The 23,456-nt window shown below is 40.5% G+C and overlaps 1 protein-coding gene across 1 annotated transcript in view; it reads left to right on the forward strand.

Moving 5' to 3' along the window:
• RBM28 (RNA binding motif protein 28) overlaps positions 1-21,267 on the forward strand; it is a 29,435-nt gene extending 8,168 nt beyond the window's left edge. Inside the window, exons 9-19 of the mRNA XM_059933466.1 lie at positions 1,805-1,874; positions 4,186-4,295; positions 6,919-6,992; positions 7,792-7,927; positions 8,908-8,972; positions 10,794-10,952; positions 12,838-12,987; positions 13,300-13,374; positions 16,257-16,516; positions 17,098-17,197; positions 19,666-21,267. Coding sequence (XP_059789449.1) covers positions 1,805-1,874; positions 4,186-4,295; positions 6,919-6,992; positions 7,792-7,927; positions 8,908-8,972; positions 10,794-10,952; positions 12,838-12,987; positions 13,300-13,374; positions 16,257-16,516; positions 17,098-17,197; positions 19,666-19,800 — 1,334 coding nt within the window. The 3' untranslated portion in view covers positions 19,801-21,267. The remainder of the gene's footprint in view (positions 1-1,804; positions 1,875-4,185; positions 4,296-6,918; positions 6,993-7,791; positions 7,928-8,907; positions 8,973-10,793; positions 10,953-12,837; positions 12,988-13,299; positions 13,375-16,256; positions 16,517-17,097; positions 17,198-19,665) is intronic.
• Positions 21,268-23,456: the final 2,189 nt, after the last annotated feature.

A 23,456-nucleotide genomic window follows, 5' to 3' on the forward strand; every position in this document is an offset into this window, starting at 1 on the left:
ACAGGAGTTAAAAGAAAATAAAACGCCACATTTCCTAGAGATCACAAGTATAGCTTGTTTGGCAGAGGGTTTCAAATCCTGTCTCTGCTCCTTTCTTAAGGTATGACTTTGGGGCAAGTTACTTAACCTCTTTATACCTCAGTTTCTTCATCTATAAAATGGAGATAATAACCGCATAGGGTTGTTGTGAAGATTAACTTATTTGTGTGACTAATGCCTTGTACTACTAGTATTGTCACTGTTACTGTTCTGTGGCAGTGGTGGAGTATAAACAACAATTTTGAACTGAAATCGGGATAAGGGACTTCCTGGGGCATTTTGTAAAACTGTAACCAAACCACATTGCTACTTTTATCAAGAATGTTGGGTTTAAACTCAACTAGTTTATTGAGGGAGGCAGGTCATTACAGAATGAGGAGCGGTCAGTAAGTAGTCCTTTAGTTTGTCTGGGTGGAGGTTTTTATTCACTTATCAGGTCTCCCTTCTCCCTTTTCTGTAAGTCTGGCGTTGATTTGACCATATGAGAAATCTGAGGAAATAAGCTTTTTCTGTGAGGAGAGAATAGTAGACACCTTAGAAACAAAGAAGCTTTTATTCTGAAGGAGCTGAGAGACCCTGCATTCTACAACCAGATTCAGCTGTCTCTTACCATTCTTTCACTTGAAAAAATTATAAGACTGATGGATAATAATGGGAGAAAATTAATTAAAAATACAGTACAAAAAATATAAATAGTGCAGAAGGGTGTAATATAGAAATTTATGTAAGATCTTAATTTATGTAAGATCTTTAAAAGTTCCTCACGGGCTTCCCTGGTGGCGCAGTGGTTAAGAATCTGCCTGCCACTGCAGGGGACATGGGTTCGAGCCCTGGTCCGGGAAGATCCCACATGCCGCGGAGCAACTAAGCCCGTGTGCCACAACTACTGAGCCTGCACTCTAGACCCCGCGAGCCACAACTACCGAAGCCCGTGTGCCACAACTACTGAAGCCCGCACGCCTAGAGCCTGTGCTCTGCAACAAGAGAAGCCACCACAATGAGAAACCTGTGCCCCGCAACAAAGAGTAGCCCCCGCTCACTGCAACTAGAGAAAGCCCGCGTGCAGCAGTGAAGACCCAATGCAGCCAAAAATTAAATAAATGAATAAATAAATAAATTTATTAAAAAAAAAAAGTTCCTCACCAATCCTCCCAGTAGTCCCCCAAAATAATCTGTTATTTCTTTTGTATCCTTCCAGAAATTTTCTGTGTATATATAAGCATATATGTCTATTCTTAAAATCAATGAGTCTCCCTTAAACCCAAATCCGCAGCCACTTAGGGCCCCTCCCCAGAGACAATCAGTGTTTCTTGTGTATCTAAGGATAGTTAATGCTTTTATAAGCAAAAACATGAATGTATATGCACTTATGTAGAATATAATGTATATTTGTGTATGCGAATGTAGATATATTTTTTTTCTCCTCAAATTTTTACATTTTATATTTCCAGAAAGTTTACACTGTCACAACAGTATATGGGAATCTCTTCTTTTCCCCACACCCTTACCACAATGGATTTCATCTGTCTTTTTTGTTGTTTGCCAATGTGTTGGTGATAAATAGTATCTCATTTCTTGTGCTGTGTTTTTCTTTAATTATGAGTGCGTTTGAGCATCTTTGAATATTTAGTTGCATATCCTTTGTTCATTTTTAATTGGAGTTCTTAATTTATGTAAGATCTTTATATATTTAAAAGCCTTTGTTGTAAGGCTTGTACTAGTCTTTTTCAGTTTGTTGTTTTTCTTTTTACTTTGGATATACAAGTCTCGAAAAAGAAGAAGAAGAAGAGGAAATTACCCTCTGATGTGAATGAAGGGAAAACTGTCTTTATCAGGTATGACTTTCTATCTTGAGAACTGCTGTTTGTGTTGCCTTCATAGGTTTCTTTTCTTCCCTTCTTCCTCCCTCCCTTCTTTCCTTTCTTCGTCTTCTTCTTTTTGCACTAATTCTGTTAGTTAGGCCAAAAAGTTAGATGCATCTAAGACCATTAGCACATCTGCCTAGGAACATAGCACACAATGAGAAATGTGTAGGAGAATCAGAACTATACACAGAAGATAAATAGCAGGGGTCTTTATATCTTGTCCTCATTTAGATTTCATTCTTTGTAATTGGGGTGGGATCATTTGGAACAAATCAGTTTTTCAACTATGAGAACCATCTTGCTTCTGGCCTTTGTTTTAGGGTGAGTGCTGGGGAAGGGTGATACCACTTATCCCAAACGAATTCTCTCTTCATGCCTAACTTATCTTCTAAAGTCATGTCCAGAGTATAGTGAGGCATCCCATCTGTTTCCTGGAAAACTAAGGGAGGGAGATAGGTGTTGTATCATGTTGCCATTGCTGTTTTAGTCCTACTGACTGCAGTAGGTTGGTATTTTCAGGAGGTTGGGATATCTTCGGCATACCTCAAGCATGCCTTCTCATCCTTTCTTAAGTACCATTGTGCTAGGGCCATTTGGGTCTTATTTTAGAGATGTCTATTTTATTCTCCTGTATAGTCTTTTAAGATTGTTTTCATTATACAAGTAATTTATGTTTATTGTGGGAAATATAGGAAATGAATAAGCAAAAAGTTAACCTTAATCACTGCTTGGGGAACACCCACACACATATTCATAATATCATAAATATTTACAAAGATGATTTTAGCCTATACATGCTGTGCTGTAGCCCATTTTCTTTCTTTTTTTTAATTTTTGAATTTAATTAATTTTTTTATACAGCAGGTTCTTATTAATTATCCATTTTATACATATTAGTGTACATATGTCCCATTTTCTTTCTTTATAGCATGTCTTTCCAGGTTTTTTTTTTACTGTGTTATTTGTAATTTCCATATAATTTTGTATTTGTAAAGGATTCTATGTAACAGGAAAGAAGGAATGTCACACTTAGAAGCCCACACTTAGAAGCCTGTGACCTCAATACCAAGGATACCATTCCTTATACATCTTTTAATTAAAAAAGAACTTAGGAAAGTAAAGGATGGAAGAAAGAAAACTATGTCCACGATGAGGCAAATTAGAAGAAATAATGTAGCTAGCATATGTCTTATTCCAGAACATCTTTTTTATCTTGGTAACTCCATAAGATAGAACTGTTTATGGGGTTGTTAACTAGCATAAGAGAAGTAAAATTGTAGATATTTATTTGGGACTGTTTTTCTTACCCCTGGAAGGCTGTGCATAGCTGGGAAAAGAGGAATCTTTACACTGTGTTGAAATTTAGTAGAACAAAATCTTCTTCCAACATTTTTTAATCCCATCGAGAGAAATAGTAGTTTTTTTTTTTTTTTTTGCACTTAGCTAGTAAACTTTACCATGTTTGGTTTTGAGTTATTATTTTGAAGGATTTTCTGACTTCTGTAAAATTTTAACTGAAACCTGGATTTCATAGGAGTACAGAGGAGACGTTGAGTGACATTTGACTTTTCATTGGCTGTCTGTGAGTCTTTTGGTTGTAGTAAGGGAAACTAATTTTGGCCAGTTTAAGTGAAAAGGCTGGTTTGTTGGACATTAGGGTGGCTCACAGAATAAAAGTTGTCAAAGAGCAGACCTCAAGAAGGGGATGAAGATCTGGGTGGTTCTGGGACCCTGGCTGCAGAAGGCTATGTGTTCTTTTCTCTGAAGACACCCATCCTTTTTTCTATCCGTTGTTAAGGTATAACATGTATTCTGTAAAGTGTGTTAATGTAAAGTGTACAATCAGTGACATTTTTCATGTATATAACCATCTATATACATATACCTTTATACATGGATATATGTATATCCATGTAACCATCACTCTGATCAAGATATAGAACATTTTCAGCTCCCCATAAGTTTCCCTCAAGTGGGACACTGCTGTTTTGAAGTGAATCTATATCTACAACTTCTGGTCTTTGTATATGTCTGTTCAAGTTTTATATTCTTGGGAAGGAGTATTTGATTAACAGAGGAAGGTCAGTCGCTTACGGCCGATAGGCAGCGTCATGCACTGGAGGCCTGGCTAGTGGGAGCCACCCCCTGGTGCTGTCCCTGGGAAGGGCGGTTATGAGCAAGGGAACCACTCCAGTTGATGTCTAACTCACTCACCTTGTACTGGAATGCAGGATCTCACTTTTGTAACTGACCTTTCTTGTGACCTGATTGTCCTCCACAGAAACCTGTCCTTCGACTCAGAGGAAGAAGACCTTGGAGAGCTCCTCCAGCAGTTTGGAGATCTTAAATATGTCCTCATTGTCTTGCATCCAGACACAGAGCATTCTAAAGGTATTTGCTGTCAGCTGGTCAGGCCCAAAAGGGTTGAGACCACTGCCATGGGCACTGACTAGGTTACGTGAGAGCATAATGTGTGCCATTCTGAGGGGTCCGCCATTATCCAGGTTTCTGTGATCCATAGAAGCACCAAGGACATTCTGAGGTTGTCTTCCGTGATGTCAAACTCAGCATCTGTAATGGTGCTGCCAGCCATAATTTTGTCTCAGCTTTTTAAGCTCTTGCTTATTTACTTTAGGGTAATGAATTTCATTTGTTTTTCTTTGAATTTCAGATGTGATAGCATCTCACCGGTATTAATCATTCCACATTGCTTGAAATTGCTGGGATATTTTTCAGTTGCTTTTGTTAGAGATGGAAACTGACAGAAACTTTGTTGCAGTGGCAACAGTCAGAAGGAAAACTATGTAGCAGGAGTGCTGCCTTAGTTTTTTCTTTTTCCCCCCCCAAAGCTATTTCTTTTGAGCTTAAAGGTTGACCACTCCTCATTCTAATATACTGTTGTTAGGTAAGCACCTTTTCAACCCGTTCATAATCTTTGATTTTATCAACTGCAGTCCTTCTACTAAAGCAGTGAATTCTTAATTCATTCTGGTTCTTGATTCCTTTGAGATCTAGCAAAAACTCTGAACCCTGTCCTCAGAAAAATGCCATTTCTGACTGTTTTGGGGCTCTTTGGAGCCTATCTATGGATTAATTGCCTCCATTCTGAACCTTCTTATTTTCCAGTTTGATGAAACTTGATCATTTTTGGTTTTTACTCAGCTATGAAGGATGTAAATGAGGTAGTATAATGGAAAGAAAACTGAACTGCTTCCTGGAGATTAGGGATCTAATCCCAGCTAAACCATAGACCAGCTGGCTGATTTTTGGCAATCATTTAACCACCGTGGGCTTCAGTTTCTTATCTGTAAAACGAGTGGGTTCAACTAATCACTTAACGTGCGTTCAGCTCTGATATTCAATTATGCTTCTTGGACCTTCTCCATTTCTAGTATATTTTTCTGAAAATGGGCAACTAGGATTGCATAAAATGTTACAAGTACTGTAGGATATTGCTTGACTTTGATGATCTCTTTTGTCTCTTTCTGGGTGCGGTAGTGTATTGGGTTGACATTTTCAGAATGGAGTCTGTAGTTGACTTGCTCAGTCTCTTTCTTGGTCTGTTAATGTTAGCTGAGAGTTAATGGTCTTGATAGGCATAGTTTCCATTATTTTTTTTTCATAATGCATTGTCTTTCCTGAGCTCATATTAAAATTTTCTGGCACTTTTTCTGCCTCCTCACACAACCTCCTCCTATACCTCATCCTTGTCAGCATGCTATTTCACTGCCTGGAAGGGCTAAGTATTGTCTGAAGACTTTTAGGAAGGTGGTAGGATTTAACCCAGTAGTTACCGTGGAAATTCCAATGGTAAAATTCTTACCCATTCAGAGAGAGGAACTCATCCTATTTTCTTCATATTGGACAAACAGGCTAATGTGCCTGTTAGAAACATTTTTCCCCCCATATTTCTTTCTATATTACTTGTTTCTTCCTATTGAGTATCTACTAATGCTGAACATTATGGTAGGTGCTACAAATGTAGAAACAGCCAAGAAACATGGCCCCTCTTCCAGAGACATTCAAGTCTTTTGGGGAAGATGCCACCTGACCAGTGCTGTAATAGAGATGAGAGTGGAGGACCGGCGGGGGGGTTGAGGGGGGCACTTGGCTCTGCCTGGAGGAAGCAGGGAAGACCTCACTAGATGGCGACCCTTGGGTTGGGCTGCCACAGGTGTCCCTTCAGTTAGTCTGCTGCCATTCATTCTTAGAGGGGCAAAAGATCAGTGCTCCAGTAGCTCCAGGAAATATGGCATTATTTTCATATATGAGGGAATAATTAAAGTTTAAAGGAATACTAACAAAATATTATGGAACTTAATTTTTTTTTTTGAGTTTACTGTAAGGTGAACTTGTTTTTCTTACAAAAGCTGCTTTTCATCAAGAGCAGAAAATTAGGATGGGTTGATTGGCCCTGCCTCTAACCAGTGAAAGGTGTGGAAATTCTCCAGCATGAGTCGAGTTGAATTCATGAAAACAAAACAAAAAAGAGTTGAGCTCGCGGCTTTCTGGTTCACCACTATATTCATGGGATAGAGGCCAGGGACTTTTTTTTACTACAAGAGCTAGATCTGTCCTTGTACAATGCCTTCCAGTGACTGTGATGACAGTGAGCTCTGTAATTTAATTTCAGGCTTAAGTGGTTGTTTCTTTAGTCCTCTAATAGGCGTGCAGAGAGTGATGCTGAATTAAACGTTAGGCTGGAATTTCTTCGGATTTCTTGTGGATATTTCTTATTAAGGAGTGGGATGGTGAGACTAAAGTTTCTAAGAAGCCTTAGAAAAGATGAAGGAAGTAATGATAAAATTTCATTGTGAGCAGGTGTGCTATCTTACCTGTCTTTGAACCTCCAGCGCCTGACACAGTGCTTCTTAGTTAAGTCTCATAGCACTAAACAAAAGGATGCTACCACCCCTCCACTCTGTGTCAGGCTGCCACCATTTGTAGTGTTGTCTTTGGATTCCTGGTGGGCCATGGGTGTTTGGGATCTACTTAGTTTTGTCTCTCTGTGCAGGTTGTGCATTTGCCCAGTTCATGACTCAAGAAGCGGCTCAGAAATGCCTCGAAGCTGCCTCTCCAGATACCGAGGTAAGGAAGACATTTCTTTACTCTGTAACTTAGGCAGTAGTGGCTCCCAGGGGCGACATCTGATGTTTACACAAAGCTTTATTATTATTATTGTCAATGATATAATAATAATAAAGCTAACACTTGTTGAGCACGTAGTGTATGTTAGGCACGGAGCTTTACATGCATTACTTTATTTAATCCTCACATCAGCCCTGTAGGTGTATATAAAGTAAGTACAATCATTATTCTTACTTTACAGGTGAGGAAGCAGGTATAATAATCTATTTATGGTTCACTCTCTGTATGTCAGTCTCTATCCTAGGCTGATGACATGAAACACTGGGACAAGAAGGGGTTAAGGCCATCTGTGAAGTGGAGTAAATGTTTGAGAGAGAAAGTGTGTAGGTGATGGAGAATTTTTCTGTGTATTCTATAACCAAGTATAAGTTGTTTTGAGATAAGTTACTCTGTATTGCCATTGTCTCTTAAATTCTCCTGAGTAGAGTTAATACTACCATTTCATTAGCTTTCTTTAGAGTACTAAAAATTTGCCAGTTTACAGATCATTTTCCTCAATTTGGGCCTACTTTGGGACTAATCAGCTCCCTTAAAACAAACGAACATGTGGCCTTTGCACAGCTGTGCTAAATACTGTTCGGCTCAGTGATCTACTTGCAACCAGCTGGGCTAAAACATCCTGGGGGTTGGGTTCCACAGCATAATTGGGGTTTGCTGTTTTCCCTTTCCTTGGTGTTCCTTGTCAGGTGCTTAGTTTCTACTCATCATGAATTTTAAGAGAGGTTGCAATCTGTTACAGAGTGGTGGGCTTAAACTGGATGGCCGGCAGCTTAAGGTTGACTTGGCAGTGACCCGTGATGAGGCTGCAAAGCTCCGGACAAAGAAGGTGAAGAAGCCGACTGGGACCCGGAACCTCTATCTGGCCCGAGAAGGCTGTGAGTGGTGGCAGGGAGATGGGAACCAGGCTTCTGAGTAGCTGGCCCCTTGCTGTGACAGTGACCTGGCAGTAGTATGTTTGGGGCATGTTTCAAATTAAAAACCCTACGTCCTCTTTAACAGTGATATATTGTTAATCCACTTTAGTAGATGTGGCTTTCTGTTAGGAAGGCTTCACCCAGTTCATGGATTAACGAGTCCCGTTCTCCTTTCTGCCTGCTTGCCTTTAGACCTTTTTGTCAGAGGATTAGCCGGGCAAAGAGGGAGGAAAAACTCAAATTACCTTTGCCTTTTGTCATCATTCCTGATAGGTTTTCTGAAGAAGTTGAAAATTATGACTAAAATTACTCTTTTGGATTACTCATGGATTTTAAATATGCACTGAGTACCTTTCCATTAATGTCAGAAAGATAATCAGGAATGAGCTTTAATTAAGACAAAAGAATCCTTTTCTCTAGGTCACACAATATTGCCACCTGCTGCACAGCTGCCCAGCCTGGACTAGCAAATGGGAGACCATTAGCCTTTGAGACTAGGCCCTGTGTTACGATGTAGCTGTTTTCTAGGTTGGCTTATCTCACTGCTTAGTAATGGCTCCCAAATACATGCGCAGTGAAATTCCAAGGACAGGTTATAGGTAGAGCATTTTTGCATTCTAGATGCCTAAAATGTACTTATTTCCAGAACTTCCTCTAGGCCTTTCCATCTGACTTTGGGCATGTACATGAAGCTCTTTGAGGGAAAGGAAGGAGAGGAACAAAATCACAAAATGTTCAGAGTTTTAGTCCTTGAGAGCAGCTCATAGACAAGAACTTAGCCCTGTAGCCTATTTCTGGACCTACCCAGATGCCACTATGTCCTGGCCAGCATAGTCCTCAGGGCCCTGTACAGAGAGCTTGCATCATTCAAATCACATTCCTCTTATTGCTCAGTGAAAATTCCCTTGCTGATGTCTTGGCCTTTTTCCCTCTTTCTGCAGTGATTCGTGCTGGGACGAAGGCTGCAGAGGGTGTGAGTGCTGCTGATATGGCCAAAAGAGAACGAGTGAGTAGATTAGGCACCAGTCTTCACGTTCTGCATGACTTAATAAAATCCATAAATAATAATAATTGAATGCTAGAGATGCTCATCAAAGAGCCAAGCAAGTATCGGTCACAGGTGCTGCTTACACTGTTGTTAGAAAACAAGCACACAGGTGAAACAGCAACTAACCCAGCATTAAACATAATATCACGTCAGCATTATATGCCATTATAAGGACTGGGTCTTATTCTTTATTTTCCTAATGCTCAGCAGTATTAGGCATAATACTCAGCAGTATTAAGCATACTAATGCCAGATAGTATGCTTCTGGATCATGGAGTAGATACCTAGAGGCTCAGGCTGTATATAATTAGGTTAGGTGTCAGTATAAATGCAGAATAACATAAAGGAAGGTCAGGGTGGCTAGAGTTAGTAGGGAAGGAGGTATAGATGTGGGTCTTGGAAGGGAGAGTTAAGATGTCTGTTTTGATGGGGGTTGGGTGGTGTCTCCAGATTATAAAATCATTTTAGGAAAACTCTATGTTATGGGATTTCCACTGATAACTGATCCTATTGAGTTCCTTTGCTGCTCGGCGATATTTGTTCCGGTAATTTTTACTTTTGCCCGTATAGGTTACTTTCAAAAAGCTAAGCCAGCCTAGAATGGTAAAGATGCATGATCATTAACAGAATTAACTATGGAACCTGAAAGTGCAGAAGATGATGGACAGAGATGAGAATATAGTGACAGCAAGAGGCAGCATGTCTTTTCTCTGTACAGTTTCTAGACTAGTGTTCTCAACTTTTTTGGGTAGTGAACATCTGGAAATCATGGTTATTTGGAGGGCATTGTATGCCCTTTTCTGATCACAGTGTGATAGTGACACATTTAATTCTCCCTTAGAGTGAATTTTTCTAGCAAAAAGCTCACTAGAGTATACACATTGTAATTCAGAGCAGGCACAGTTTTTCCTAGGAGAAAAATTAGACTGTTGAATTTAAGCATGATAACCTCTTCAAATAGCCCTTTTAATATTCATTTCCAGGGTATTTGTTTATTTTATGATTTGTTAGTACCTTTACCAAACAAGAAGCAGCAGGAATGAAACTTGATAAAAGAAAAAATTTAATTTAAAACTTTTTTCTACTGAGCTAATTTTAACAAACAAATCAGGAGAAGAATGTCATCCTTTCTCTTTAGAGACAGGTTGCCCTGGGACCAGTGCTTTGTGCAGCATAGTTGAGGCTCTAGAGGCAATTTGTTTCTATGGCCATTGACGTTTCTTTGCCTCAAGGTGGCAGAGTTGAGACGAGACAATATTCTATCAAGAATTCTTTAAATAAATTCCATTTCCTTTTGGAAGGAGTAAGTAATTAGTTTGAGTTGATGGGTAGGTAAGGGCTTGGCATAGATGTTAACTACAGTATTATTTTTTATTTGCTCTGGGCCAGGTTTGAGCTTGGGATTTCATGTGTATTACCTCATTGCAGCCTCACATCAGTACTGAAAGATTGATCTTATATTTTGATCTACAGTTCTACTCTGTAGGTGAAATTATTGAGGCTTAAACAATTTTATGTAGCTTCTCCAGTTAGAGATGGATTTCTAATTCAGTCTGACTCCAGAGCCCATGATCTTATCACCTCCCCACCATCATCTTGCTTCCTTGACCCTTTCTTTCCCTGTGCTGAGTATCATAAGGCTGCAGGGTGGGTGGTTTCCCTCCTTTTTTCTAGATGTGTGGTTATTGGATAGGGGTCATGATTCTTACCTGTTGGAGAATTATGAGCCTGTATTTTTAAAGGGTGGATTGTATTGTTAACAATTTGTTGTTCTTTCAGTTTGAGCTGCTGAAGCATCAGAAACTCAAGGACCAGAATATCTTTGTCTCCCGGACCAGGCTGTGCCTGCACAATCTCCCAAAGGCTGTGGATGACAGACAGCTCAGAAAGCTGCTGCTGAATGCCACTGGAGGGGAGAAGGGGGTGCGCATCAAGGAGGTGAGAGTTGGCCCTGCCCACTCAGAACTTAGGTACTCATCCTGGGTCAGATCGAGTATTTAGTTCAGGCTGTGGTGCTGGCAGATTGACAGATTTTCTTTTGGACACACTGTCAGCAGACAAGGCTGAGTTTGGTGATTTTTATGGTTTTTTGGGGTTGAAAATTTTTTTTTTACCTCTTCTAAGAACTGCCTTTCACATCTGACCAAATTGCAGCAGAATGTGAGGAAGTCTCTGCCCTCATGAATTAATTTAGCAAGCATTTATTGAATACCTGCTGTGTTCTCAGCATTATACCAGGTGCTGTAAGGTTAGTTTTCTTGCAGAGAAAATAATCTGTGTGCTTTGCTCTTTAGAAGGGCGTTTCACTGCCGTATAGGCTCTTACCCTGTAGTAAGAGTCCTCAGTGCCCCGTGGTGAGCATAGGGAGCCACCGGGTCTTCAGCAGTTGTGTTAGACAAACTCTGGATTCACACCAAGACTTGGTTAGGCTCTGTGTGCATACAGAAAGCTCTCCTCTGCTCCCACAACACCCCTGCGTACCTCTGTCATAGTACTGACTGCTACATGTCCTGTGATGGTCTGCCGGTCATTGCTCCCCACCAGGCTGAGCTCTTGGAGAGCAGGCGTTAATCTCATTGTTCCCAGTTCTTGGCATAATACCTGGCACATAGTCATCTCTTGATTAGTGTTTATTGAATAAGTAACCTAGCCAATATTATGAATCTGCTTTGCTCTGATTCATCACCGTAAACTATTTTCCTACTCCTGGAAATCCTCTTCAAAATGTAAGGTATTGGTATTCAGGGAATTCCAGGAGAGAATATGAACATGTCAGCACGTAGCCGACACCACTCTTGGTAAAACTTGGTAACTGTTCAGCTGTTACTGGCATAGGGGTGAGTTGTGTAATTTCTCATTAACATCCACAATACTTAGTAAGAGTCTGCACATTTAACACCTGCCATCATTTAGAGAAATGTATGTGTGTTTTACAATATTTGCATTATATTGAATTTTCTCTTTAATTCTTTCATATGTGTAAATATCGTGTCTCAGTAAGATAGTAAGCCTCTTGAGGATAGGAGCCTCATTTTATGCTTTCTTGATTATCCTACAGTACATGGCACAGTTCTAGGCACAGAGTAGATACCGGACACACACCAAATGCAGCATCCATGTGTACCCAATACCTAGACTTCTCCGTTACATGACAACTACAGCTTCCAGGAGTAAAAGCATGTAAACAATCAGTTACCCCAAAATATCCTACTGTTCCTCGGTGCCCCAGGATGCCTATTACAGCTTAAGGATTTAGGGAAAAATCACGCCAGAGAGGATCTGAGCTCTGAGCAAAGACAGCTGAAGCTCCTTCCTGTATTTCTGAGGCTATATGTTGGGCAGGATCTTCCCCATACCTGAATTGTCTTTCTTATCTACAGCCATCAGGCCCTTATCCTTCCCTTCTTCAGGAATTTCCTTTCTGAGTGGTGTCTTCAGTGAGGAGATCCACAGATGGCTTTTTAGCCTCAGTGCTCTAACTTATACAACCTCAAGTACCATGTACCTCTCAGCTTGTGTGTATTGTCGTGTCAACAGTTAGCTATTATAATTTTTCCTTGGGAAGTTTATTTTATTTACATGCTTATTTGTGGGTCTGTGTTGATGTCTGTAAGCTCTTAGAAAGCAAGAAAATATCTGTTTAACTCGTTTTGTGCTCTCCGTAGGTGTATTCTAATAAAACAGACATTCATAAGTGCTATTCCAGTAAAACTGTTGTGATGGTGACATATATGAAAACTGTTCCAATAACCTGATTTCTTGTTGAAGCTGTTAAGGATCTTTATCCTCTAATTACTGATTCTTTTTCTTGTTCTACTCGTAGTGTCGGGTAATGCGAGGCCTTAAAGGAGCTCATGGGAAAATTAACGGTCAGTCCTTGGGCTATGCCTTTGCAGAGTTCCAGGAGCACGAGCATGCCCTGGCAGCCCTACGCCACATCAACAACAATCCAGAAATCTTTGGGCCTCAGAAGGTGAGCCTCATCCTGTGGGGGGGAGCATGTTCCTCTGAGGGCCATTTGCGGAAAACCCTCTGACGTTTGTATGGTGGGTAAGAGTGGCAAGGCGTTGGAGGAGTGATCAGTGATTCAGGTGATAAGATGATTAGAAGGAACACTAAACTGGATAGACTGCTTGCAGAACTGGCCCCTTGCCTTTAAGTAGAGTGAAGTGAGCAGCATCCCCTGACTTGCAAGAAAGATGGTAGTGGTGGGACGATATCTCAGCTCATTGCATGCAGAGATTAAGAAATCTAATGAATGACTTTCTGTCCCCTTCTGCCACAGAGACCAATAGTGGAGTTCTCTTTGGAAGATCGAAGGAAACTTAAAATAAAGGAACTGAGGATCCAGCGCAGCCTGGTACAGAACTGAAATGTTTTTTCTGTTTTTGTTTTTTAAATGGTAGTAGTATATACATAAACTTTACTATTTTTAAGTGTACAGTTGAGTTAAAACAATTTTTTTTTCAGGCCATATTTAAACTCCTGTTTTGTTCAGTTTGTGGTTCTGCCCCCTTAAAGTAGGTCTCTTCCTCGTTAGGTTCTTTGTTACCCTTTACTCTTAGTTCCCTAGAACTCTGCAGGCCATCTCTCTTCTGCTGGCCTGGCTTGTGATAGCTCCACAGAACGGGGAGGAAGGAGAGAGGAGAATCAGACTGATGTTATTACCAATCAGCAGTGCTTGTACTGCAGTGTTTGGTGATGGTACGTGTCAAAATTAATAGCCAAGGTTAAGTTTTACATTACCTGTAGATTTCAGCTATCTCTTCCATAATTCTGTTTTCTTCTTAGATGGCTCCAGAAGTTTGATGCCTGATAGTTTTAGTACTTTTTTTAATCTAGTGTAGTATAGAGGAAAGAACAGGGACTTTGGGAACAAGAATATTCATGTTCAAACTCAGGCTCTGCCCCTTTCTGAGTTCCTTGGCAAGTTATTACCTCTCTCAGCTTCAGTTTCTAGTTTGTAAAAATAGGATTAACATCATCTATGTTATATGGTTGATGAGGATTAAATGAGGTAACGTGTGTTAAGTTGTCTCGCATACTACACGGTCAGCACACAGTCAGTACTCGTTCTCTTACCCATCTTGCCACAGGACATAGAAGGCCAGGTTATTCTTGACACCATAACTCTTACAGATCTCATTGATATTATACCTTAACTTGCGTATATACCAAACATTTGCAGTGTTTTGGTGTCTTTATGGTGTATATCATGAGCATGACTTTTATAAATTTATTTATTTATTTTTGCTGCGTTGGGTCTTCGTTGCTGCACACGGGTTTTCTCTAGTTGCGCCGAGCAGGGGCTACTCTTTGTTGCAGTGCGCGGGCTTCTCATTGCGGTGGCTTCTTATATTGCGGAGCACAGGCTCTAGGTGCGCGGGCTTCAGTAGTTGTGGCACGTGGTCTCAGTGGTTGTGACTCGCGGGCTCTAGAGTGCAGGCTCAGTAGTTGTGGCGCACGGGCTTAGTTGGTCCACGGCATGTGGGATCTTCCCGGACCAGGGCTCGAACCCATGTCCCCTGCATTGGCAGGCGGATTCTTAACCACTGCTCCACCAGGGAAGCCCTGAGCATGACTTTTAGAGGAGCAGTATCAGTGGTTAATACAATGGCCCTGGGTTGGAAAAACCTGAGTTCTGGTTATTATTCAAGGCAGCTTTATTATTGTAGTTATAGAATTATTTACTGCTCAAGTCAGAGGTGATTCTGTAGCAACTGGCTTAAAAAAAAATTCAGGTTGCCTTATTTGTTGCCTACACTTAGGTACATACTGATCTTTCTGTGTAAAAGTGTTCCTCTCCCCTGACTCAAGGATACTTCTACTCAGTTTCCATACTCATATTCCACAAGTAGCATTTCCCCATCTCTCTCAAAAGAGATAAGACTTTATTACTTGTACTACATGAAGTTCCTTAAACTTTTTTTTAGTTTTTTACTTTGTGGCTGTCTCTTTTCTCCACTGGGCTGTGAGTGCTAAAAGGTAGACACTTCATTCTGTCCATCTGTACCCTTACCACTTAGAGACTGGCACATAAGAGGCATATAATAGATCTTTGTTGTGTCAGTGTGCCTATCTAGATTTCTGAGGTGAAAAGGACAAAATAACATTATTATTACTACATTAATTTCACATGAATCTTCTTTTTCTTCCCCCACTTCAGTGCAAAATAAATCTGTAACATACTTTATGTCTTCCTTCTCATGTCATCTTTTCCTTATCTTCATTTCATTTATCTTTTCTCTAATGTTTTTCCTTTCTCTGTGTGGATTCGAGTTTCTGACCTGTCATTTCCCCTCCCTTAATACATTCATTTAGTATTTCTTGCAAGGCAGGTCTACCAGTGATAAATTTCTTTAAAGTTTTTTTTTTTTTTTGGCCTCACTGTGTGTACTGTGGGATCCTAGTTCCCCAATGACTCGAACCCGGGCCCCTGGCAGTGAGAGCACTGAGTCCTAACCATGGACTGCCAGGGAATTCCCAGATTTCTTTAATTTTTGTTTGTCTGAGAAAGTTTTTGTTTTTCTTTCACTTTTGAAGGATAATTACACGGGTAAAGAATTCTAAGTTGGTGATTTTTTTCCCCCAAACTTTAAATATTTCATTCGATTCTCTTCTTGCTTATTATATGGTTTCTGAAGGGAAATCCAATGTAATCTTTTTTTTTTAATCCAATGTAATCTTAACTTTGTTCCTCTGTAGGTAATGTATTTTCCCTACCTCTGGCTTCTTTTAAGATTTTCTCCTTGATTTTCTGCTGTTTGATATGATATGCCTAGATGTACTTTTTTCTTTTTCTTTTTTTTTAATATCCTGTTTGGTTTTTGGCTGAGCTTCCTGGATCTGTGGTTTAGTGTCTGTCCTTAAGTTTGGAAATCTTTAGCTCTTATTACTTCAAATATTTCTCTTCTTTCTTCTCATTCCCATTATACGTTTGTTACACCTTTGGTAATTGTCCCATGCTACTGGCCTATTTTCTACTGGCTTTTGCGTTTTGGACATACCTGTACTTTTCCCCTATTTCTGTATGTGGAAAGGGAAATGGTTGTTTTGTGTCCCCCACCCAGTAACCATCTGTTACTATTTCAGGGCCTGTGAACTACTTGCATTCACTTTCCTATAGTCTCTAACTATTTGGGGGAAGAATTCCCCTTCTCTCACCAGCTCATTCCTCTTCTGAGTATTTCCAGCAAATAAACCTCACCCAGTAACTAAATGGCATTCTCTTGTCTTATGCAGCAAAAAGTGAAATCCGGGTCGGCAGCTGGTGAGCAGCCCCAGCAAGAACAACCAGAGCTTGGAAAAAAACAGCAACAGAAAACAGCTCAGAACCACATGCATCAACAAAGCAAGGCCCCCACGGAGCAGGAGGAGAAGGCAGGATCTGTCTCGTGGACAGGCTTCCAGACCAAGGCCGAAGTGGAGCACGTGGAGCTGTCTGATGGGAAGAAGAGAAGAAAGGTCCTGGTGCTCCCCTCACACCGAGGCCCCAAAATTAGGTGAGATGCAGGATGGCGGCTCAGAGGGTTTGTTTTGCTTTGCCCTTTTTCCTCTTTGTGGCTTTGTTTGGATGAAAGGGAAGCTTAGTGTGCGCCAGTCCCACATGAAGTATCTCTACACCCGCACAGTCACTCTTGGACCAAATGGAGGCCGGAACAGGACCGGCAGAGGGGGCCTCAGAGGGGCCTTCCAGTGTGGGCTTTCACGCGATTTTTCTCCTCTTCTGAAGAGCTTCCTCCTGTCCTGATGGCGGTCTCTGTCAGCTGAGGCCCATCTACTTGAGGTTTCTGTTTGGGACAACAGATTAGTGCTGTCAACAGAAGTCGATCTTGACAAAATTTTTGTTAAGTATATGAGGGTTTTTGAGATCCCCTTGAGGTTTTAAGCCAAAACAAAAAGACAAGTATACAGATGTTGAGCCATAGGACATTCTGTTGCAGTATCCCTTTTTAGCATGATTTCTCATGGGCTTAGAAAGAGCCAGTGTAAGAAAAGGCATTTGATCTTTTGGGCTGAGAAAAATCTCAGGGGTCCCAATTAGAGGAGGAACTCAGGGTGACACTTGACCATATTGTTTCAGGTTACGGGACAAAGGCAAAATGAAGCCTCTCCCTCCCAAGAAGCCAAACCCCCAGATAAACCACTGGAAGCAAGAGAAGCAGAAATTATCTTCCAAGCAGGTAAGTTCTGTAGGCCCTGAGGCTTTGGCATGGCACAGCTCTGCTGGGGTCGGCAGCCGCTTGTGCCGTGATTAGTTGTGCAAAAGGAAAGGGCTTCTAGATTGCAGTTATGTACAGGATTGCAGCTTTTTAGAGGATGTGGAGGTACACGGTCCTAAAAGTGGGGAGAAAAATAAAACGAACCCCATGTATTGGTTACTCTGCTTCAACAATTATCTTGTTTTACCTACCCCCCCCACCCCACCCCACCCTGTGAATATATTAAAGCGAATTCTACTTCACTTGTAAATGTGCCTCATGTGGAAATGAGGTGTATTGCTCAGAAAAATATCTCTGAATTCATCTCGAGCTGATCAGGCCTTAAACACACATATACACAAACACATATTATGCCATCATCACATCTAATGAAATTAATAAGAAGCTCTTAATAGCTAATATGTAACCCATATTAAAACGTTCCCAGTTGCCTCAAAAATACATTTTTTAAAAAAATTTATTTATTTTTGGCTGCGTTGCGTCTTCGTTGCTGTGCACGGGCTTTCTCTAGTTGCTGCGAGCGGGGGCTACTCTTCCTTGCGGTGCGCGGGCTTCTCATTGCCGTGGCTTCTCTTGTTGCAGAGCACGGGCTCTAGGCATGTGGGCTTCAGTAGTTGTGGCACGTGGGCTTCGGTAGTTGTGGCACATGGGCTCAGTAGTTTTGGCTCACGGGCTCTAGAGCGCAGGCTCAGTAGTTGTGGCGCACTGGCTTAGTTGCTCCGCAGCATGTGGGATCTTCCCGGACCAGGGCTCGAACCTGTGTCCCCTGCATTGGCAGGCAGATTCTTAACCACTGTGCCACCAAGGAAGCCCAAAAATACATTTTTTAAGTTGGTTAGTATGAATCAGGTCCCAAACAAAGTCCACATGTTACACTCGGAATTTTTTTTTGGCCATGCCCCACACACAGCTTGTGGGATCTTAGTTCCCCGACCAGGTTTTGAACCTGGGCCACGGCAGTGAAAGCGCAGAATCCTAACCACTGGACCGCCAGGGAATTCCTTATACTTCGTTTTTAAATCTCTTAAATCTTTTTTTTTCCCCTATAATATCCAGTCTTCCTTACATCCACCCCGATTTTTTCCATGCAGTTAATTTGTTGGATAAGCCAGGTCCTTAGCCTTAGAATGTATTACATTTTGAATTTAGTTGCTTTCTTCCTTGTGCTGTCATTTAACTTGTTCCTCTAACACCCCATGTTGCCTACAAACTGGTTGTTAGATCTAGAGGCTTGATTAGATTCAAGTTCAGTTTTCTTGGCGAGAGTATTTCATAGGTGGTGCTGTGTGCTTTCTGTTGCATTGCACCATAAGGTGCATAGTGTCTGGTTGCCCCATTTTTAGTGATGCTGTGATTCATCAGTAAGTTTAGGAATTGTCTACCTTATCCCTCCATTTGTAAAGTCCCCCATCAGCCTCCCACCTAAGGGTCTTAGCATCCACTGATGACTGCTATCTAGATCCATATTTCAATATGAGTTGCAGCATGGTAATTTTCTAATTTTATCAACGCTTTTGTGTTTTTTAAGAAGAATTCTAGAAAAAAGAATTTTCCCTCGTCAACTGTTTGGTTCCCATGAAATATCATTTGTGTAGGAAAGGCAGGGTAAATGCTTGATTTTGTTTTTTTCCTTTTATCAGTTTCCAGAGTAATGAGTTGTTGCCCTATCAACCTCCTCTGATGACCAGTAAGATTTTTTTTAGTATTGTGAATTCCTGAGTTTTTATGTACTTGATGTGTTTCAGTCAGATGCAGTCATTATTCTTGTCCCATCTGAGGCCAGCAGAAGCCCCTTCAGGTTGACTCCTGAGTCCTTCTGACATGACCCTGTCTTTGATAGTGTCCTTACTTTCTAGTACAACCGGATGTCCCAACTTACCTATTTCTTCGTCAACCCTGGCATTAGCTTCCAAGGAGCCCTAGTTCTTAATAGAAAGTGGTGGTCCTGCATTCTTGATCATTTGAAGTCAAATTTTCTTTTTTTTCTTGCCTAGTTCCTTTCTTTGAAGGGTACAAAAGCATTAGCTTCTCATCCTACTCAAGAAATCTGTGTCTCTGGGAAGCCTCTGACCCATCAGACTATCTTATAGAGCTCTCTTTGAAACCCTGTAATTCTTGGTGAGGGAAAGGACAACAAGCAAGACCATCCAGACTTGGGGCTGACTCATCTTGGAGGAGATTCGTGTGAACATTTGGGAATTGAAGGGGGAGAGGCCTTTGAAACACGATATTTTAGTGGGGCCCTTCTCTTAGGCACTCCTGGTCTGATTTCTTACCAATGGATGATTCTTGCGGGGTCACTGTCTGGAAGTCCCTCTTGTGGTGGACAAGATCTCTGAACCTACTTTCTCCCTTGGCCGGCCTAAGAGTAAGGTAATACTTAATACTTGAAACTGATTATCTTATGTTTCCTTACCTTTCATTTGTAGGTACCTAGGAAGAAAGCTAAGGGAAACAAGACAGAAATTCACTTCAACCAGCTGGTCGAACAATATAAGCAGAAGTTATTGGGACCTTCTAAAGGAGCTCCTCTTGCAAAGAGGAGCAAATGGTTTGACAGTTGATGATGGTAGTAGACTGGGTAAGAAGCTGGATTGTGTGCTTCTTGGTAAAGCCTCCCCGTCTCCCCCATGTCATTACTGAGGGAAGGAAACTCCTTGAGTGCACTGCCGCTTTGGGGCACTGCGACTGGGGCACATCTAAACTTTGGTCCCTCCCTGGTGTGTGGTTAGATAACCACAAAGAGGAATCTCAGAAAAACATGGTGATGCTTCTTGCATATTTTGTGTGAAGTTGTGTTTATAATTCTTATCCATTTTAATTCTTTGTTGCTCAAATGGGAACAATTATAAAAAGCATTCTTGACTGCTGAATTTTTAAGATGTATATTTTGTTAAGTGTCTTCTCTAAATGAGATATTTTGTGGCTTTTTGAATAACAGACTCTCCTTTCTAATATATGGGAATCCTTTATTATTTATAAATGTTTTTGATATTCCTAACTCTAATTCAGGCATGTAGTCCTACATACTGCAGGAATCGATTAAGAAAGAGCAGAGAAACATGATTTCCAACCTAACCTTTGAGGGTGGGAGAAACTTGGAAAGTAATTGAGGGCATGGGGCCTGGCCAGGAGCAACACCTGATAATTGTTTGCCAAATGAGTGGGTAATTGTTGGTAGTTAACTAGAAATCAGTTGGCAGTGGCCCACAGACACTAGCCTGGGTGGTGCTAACCTGCATTTCCTCTCTTCCAGCACCTCCTCCTGAGGACTCAAGAGAGGTGGTGGGTGGTGGAGAGAGCAGTGAGCATGGCCAGAGAAAGAGGTGGAAATACAGCACAAAGCTCTTAATTCCCCAGTCCAGTCTGGTGCCATAATAAGTGATGCTTTCTTCAGAACCATTGCTGACCTAGGGATATGGCTATTTCATTGCAGTATCTTGGGAAACCAGTGAATGCTCAGAAATGCCCTTAATTGGTTTAAAGATGGGTAAAAGAGAGACCATGAAAATACTGAAACCTTTTGGAGAGAACTAAAGGACAGAGGCTGTATCTCCAGAGTTACCTTGAGACAGTGCGACTTGGGCAGTTCGAAATATTCTGGCAGCAGCTTGGCAACCCATCAACCCTAGGATGACCTGTACTCTGTGAGGGAGTCAGACACTTTATTAAAGGTGTAAATAGAAGATCCACAGCCTGCCTGGCCTCTGATCTGTTTTCCCTTGGCCAGCTGTCTGCTCACCAGACACTTTTTCCCATAGTGTACAAATATCTATAAATTAACATTTAAAAATAATCTTAACATTTAGGATAAGATAAAAATTGGGGTTCATTTCAGATAGCTTTGCCAGATTTTCTTAGATCCAGACTTTTCTCCTGACAGGTTTAGCAGCCCAGTATGTTTAAAACATCATTCAACTGCTGGAAAAGTTACTGCACAGTTCTTTTCTTTTTTTTTTTGCCTTTATTTTATTTTATTAAATGATGTTTGAATCACTAAATTAAAAAAATATATATTGCTGAACGTTTACAATGACAATTTTGCATTTCTCTATATACTTTATCATATAATGATATCATATGTTTTCTAAATTTCTTAAATCTATATTTAAGATACAACTATATAATAAGAATCCCAAGGAAAACAAAACTTAAACCTCAAAATTATTGTTCATCCCATTACTATTTAAGCTGCTAATTTTTGCCTATTAAAACTCCTTTTTTTATGCATATTTAAAAACCCACATACTAGTATCATTTTCATTTAAAAAGTCACTCTTTAATATATAACTTTCAGCATATGGTTATTTGTGAATATAATTTTGCAAAAAATTATCTTATGTCTGATAGTTTACTTTTGAAATTATTTAGAAAGCTTAAAGATGCAAAAGAAAAATAGCAAATCGGATTATATAATCTGCATACATAAAAGATTTGCATTGAACTAAATCACAGAGGCAGTTTTGGTGAATTCATATTCAATATTGTCTTCACTTTATTACTCAAGAATATTTCTGAGCTGGATAGTGTGCCAGAACCCCTATCAGTTTTGTCAGTGAAAAGAGACAAGAGAAAATGTAATTCTGCAGGCAATGTAATAAATAAATATATACTTTTAAAGAAAAAGGACAAAGAAAATGTAAATTTGGTCTGTCTTCTTACCTATAAAGAAGGTAGGCACAGGAGTAAATTATTTTTTATGTAACATTTATTTCTAAAGGTTTACAAGATATGATTTTTAAATGGGTATATTTTATGGTTTTTATGTTAATTGATACAAACATAGCCAAATACCTATGTGTATAAATTATTTGGCCAGTATCCGCTCACTTCATACCTTTAAGAAAGAGAATATAAGGTCATTTGCAATAATAATAATTAACTAGTTAATAACATAAAACAAGCTAAAATAATGTTTAAAGAATGTTGACCTGAAAAAGTGTAATGATTCTCAGTGTCGGCGTTCCTATGTGGAACAAATTAATGTGTGATTTACAATACAGTTTAAAAGTACACACACTGCACAGTTCTTTAAAAAAGTAATAAGATGAATCATCCACTTTCTCAACAACCAGATTGCTTGTATGGTGTCCTCCTCTGGGACACCTCATCATGGGTTATCTGGGCAGCTTCTTAACGCTTGCCTCGGGAGTATTAATGCAAGGAGAATCATGCTCATTTCTTCACTTCAGAGCCTGATGTTTCATGAAATGGAGTTTTCTGAATTAAACGTGAAAGTGGAGTTACAGACCGCTTGGTTAAAAAACAACAACAATAACAAACATTTCATTAACATCCAAGACTGAAGGCCATTGAACAAAACTAAGTTTCAGTAGATTTTCCTGCTTGGTTATACAGCAGCCTGACTCAGAGATACTTATTTTAAATAAAGAGTCTTAAGATTGTGTGCTGGCTGTTTCTTTGCTTTTTTGGTGGGGGGGGGGGGGGTGTGTGGAGGGGAGTAGATGGGAGACTTGGTAATTTTGAAGACTCTGCTTTGATCCAGGGTGTATAGTCCCTTGCTCTAGACTTCGCCTGCAGCGAGGATTCTGTTTCAGCTGTCTTGAAGTGAGATCTGCAGCTTCCTCTGTTACAAAGTTAGTGCATGTGAATTCGTTCTTCGAAATACTTCCAAATGTCCTTTGCTATGTATTTGCCTTGAAAAGAGGTTTTCCAGCTAAAAATTCAGAGTGCAGAACCTCAAGGTTCCAGAGATCCCCTTCTCACCATGTATTTAATCTTCAGTCATCTGAGGAAGCAGGAGGTCAAATATGCCTCTGTGAGTGCCGGCCACCCAGAATCTTCAGTCATAGGCCCTCTGGCTGATCCATGTAGCTACTTCTTTGCTTAATATTCCTCCCACTCACTTTTTGAGAAGTGACTGACAGGCATCTGCCAATTCTGTCATATAAGTGGCAACTCTGCCCACCCAACTTGGAAAGTTCCTGAAACTTCTCCATGGACTGCTCCATCATGGTAGTAGCCACATCATCAGACTGAGGATGCCCAAGATAAGTTTGTATTTCAGTTTGTCTCAGATGATGCTCAACTGTGCTTTCTCTCACTCAGTCCTAACTGGCGCTTAAAGGGCCAGGATGAGGTTGCTTTGTTTCTCTCAGGCAGAGTGAAAATTTCCAGACCTCCCTTTGCCCAAGGTTGACTGATTTAGAAGTTACTTGCATGCATTGTCTTATTTTGGTTCTTTCTTTCTTGTCCTGAT

The sequence above is a fragment of the Balaenoptera ricei genome, chromosome 9, assembly GCF_028023285.1.
Source record: "Balaenoptera ricei isolate mBalRic1 chromosome 9, mBalRic1.hap2, whole genome shotgun sequence".
Classification (NCBI taxonomy): Eukaryota; Metazoa; Chordata; class Mammalia; order Artiodactyla; family Balaenopteridae; genus Balaenoptera; species Balaenoptera ricei.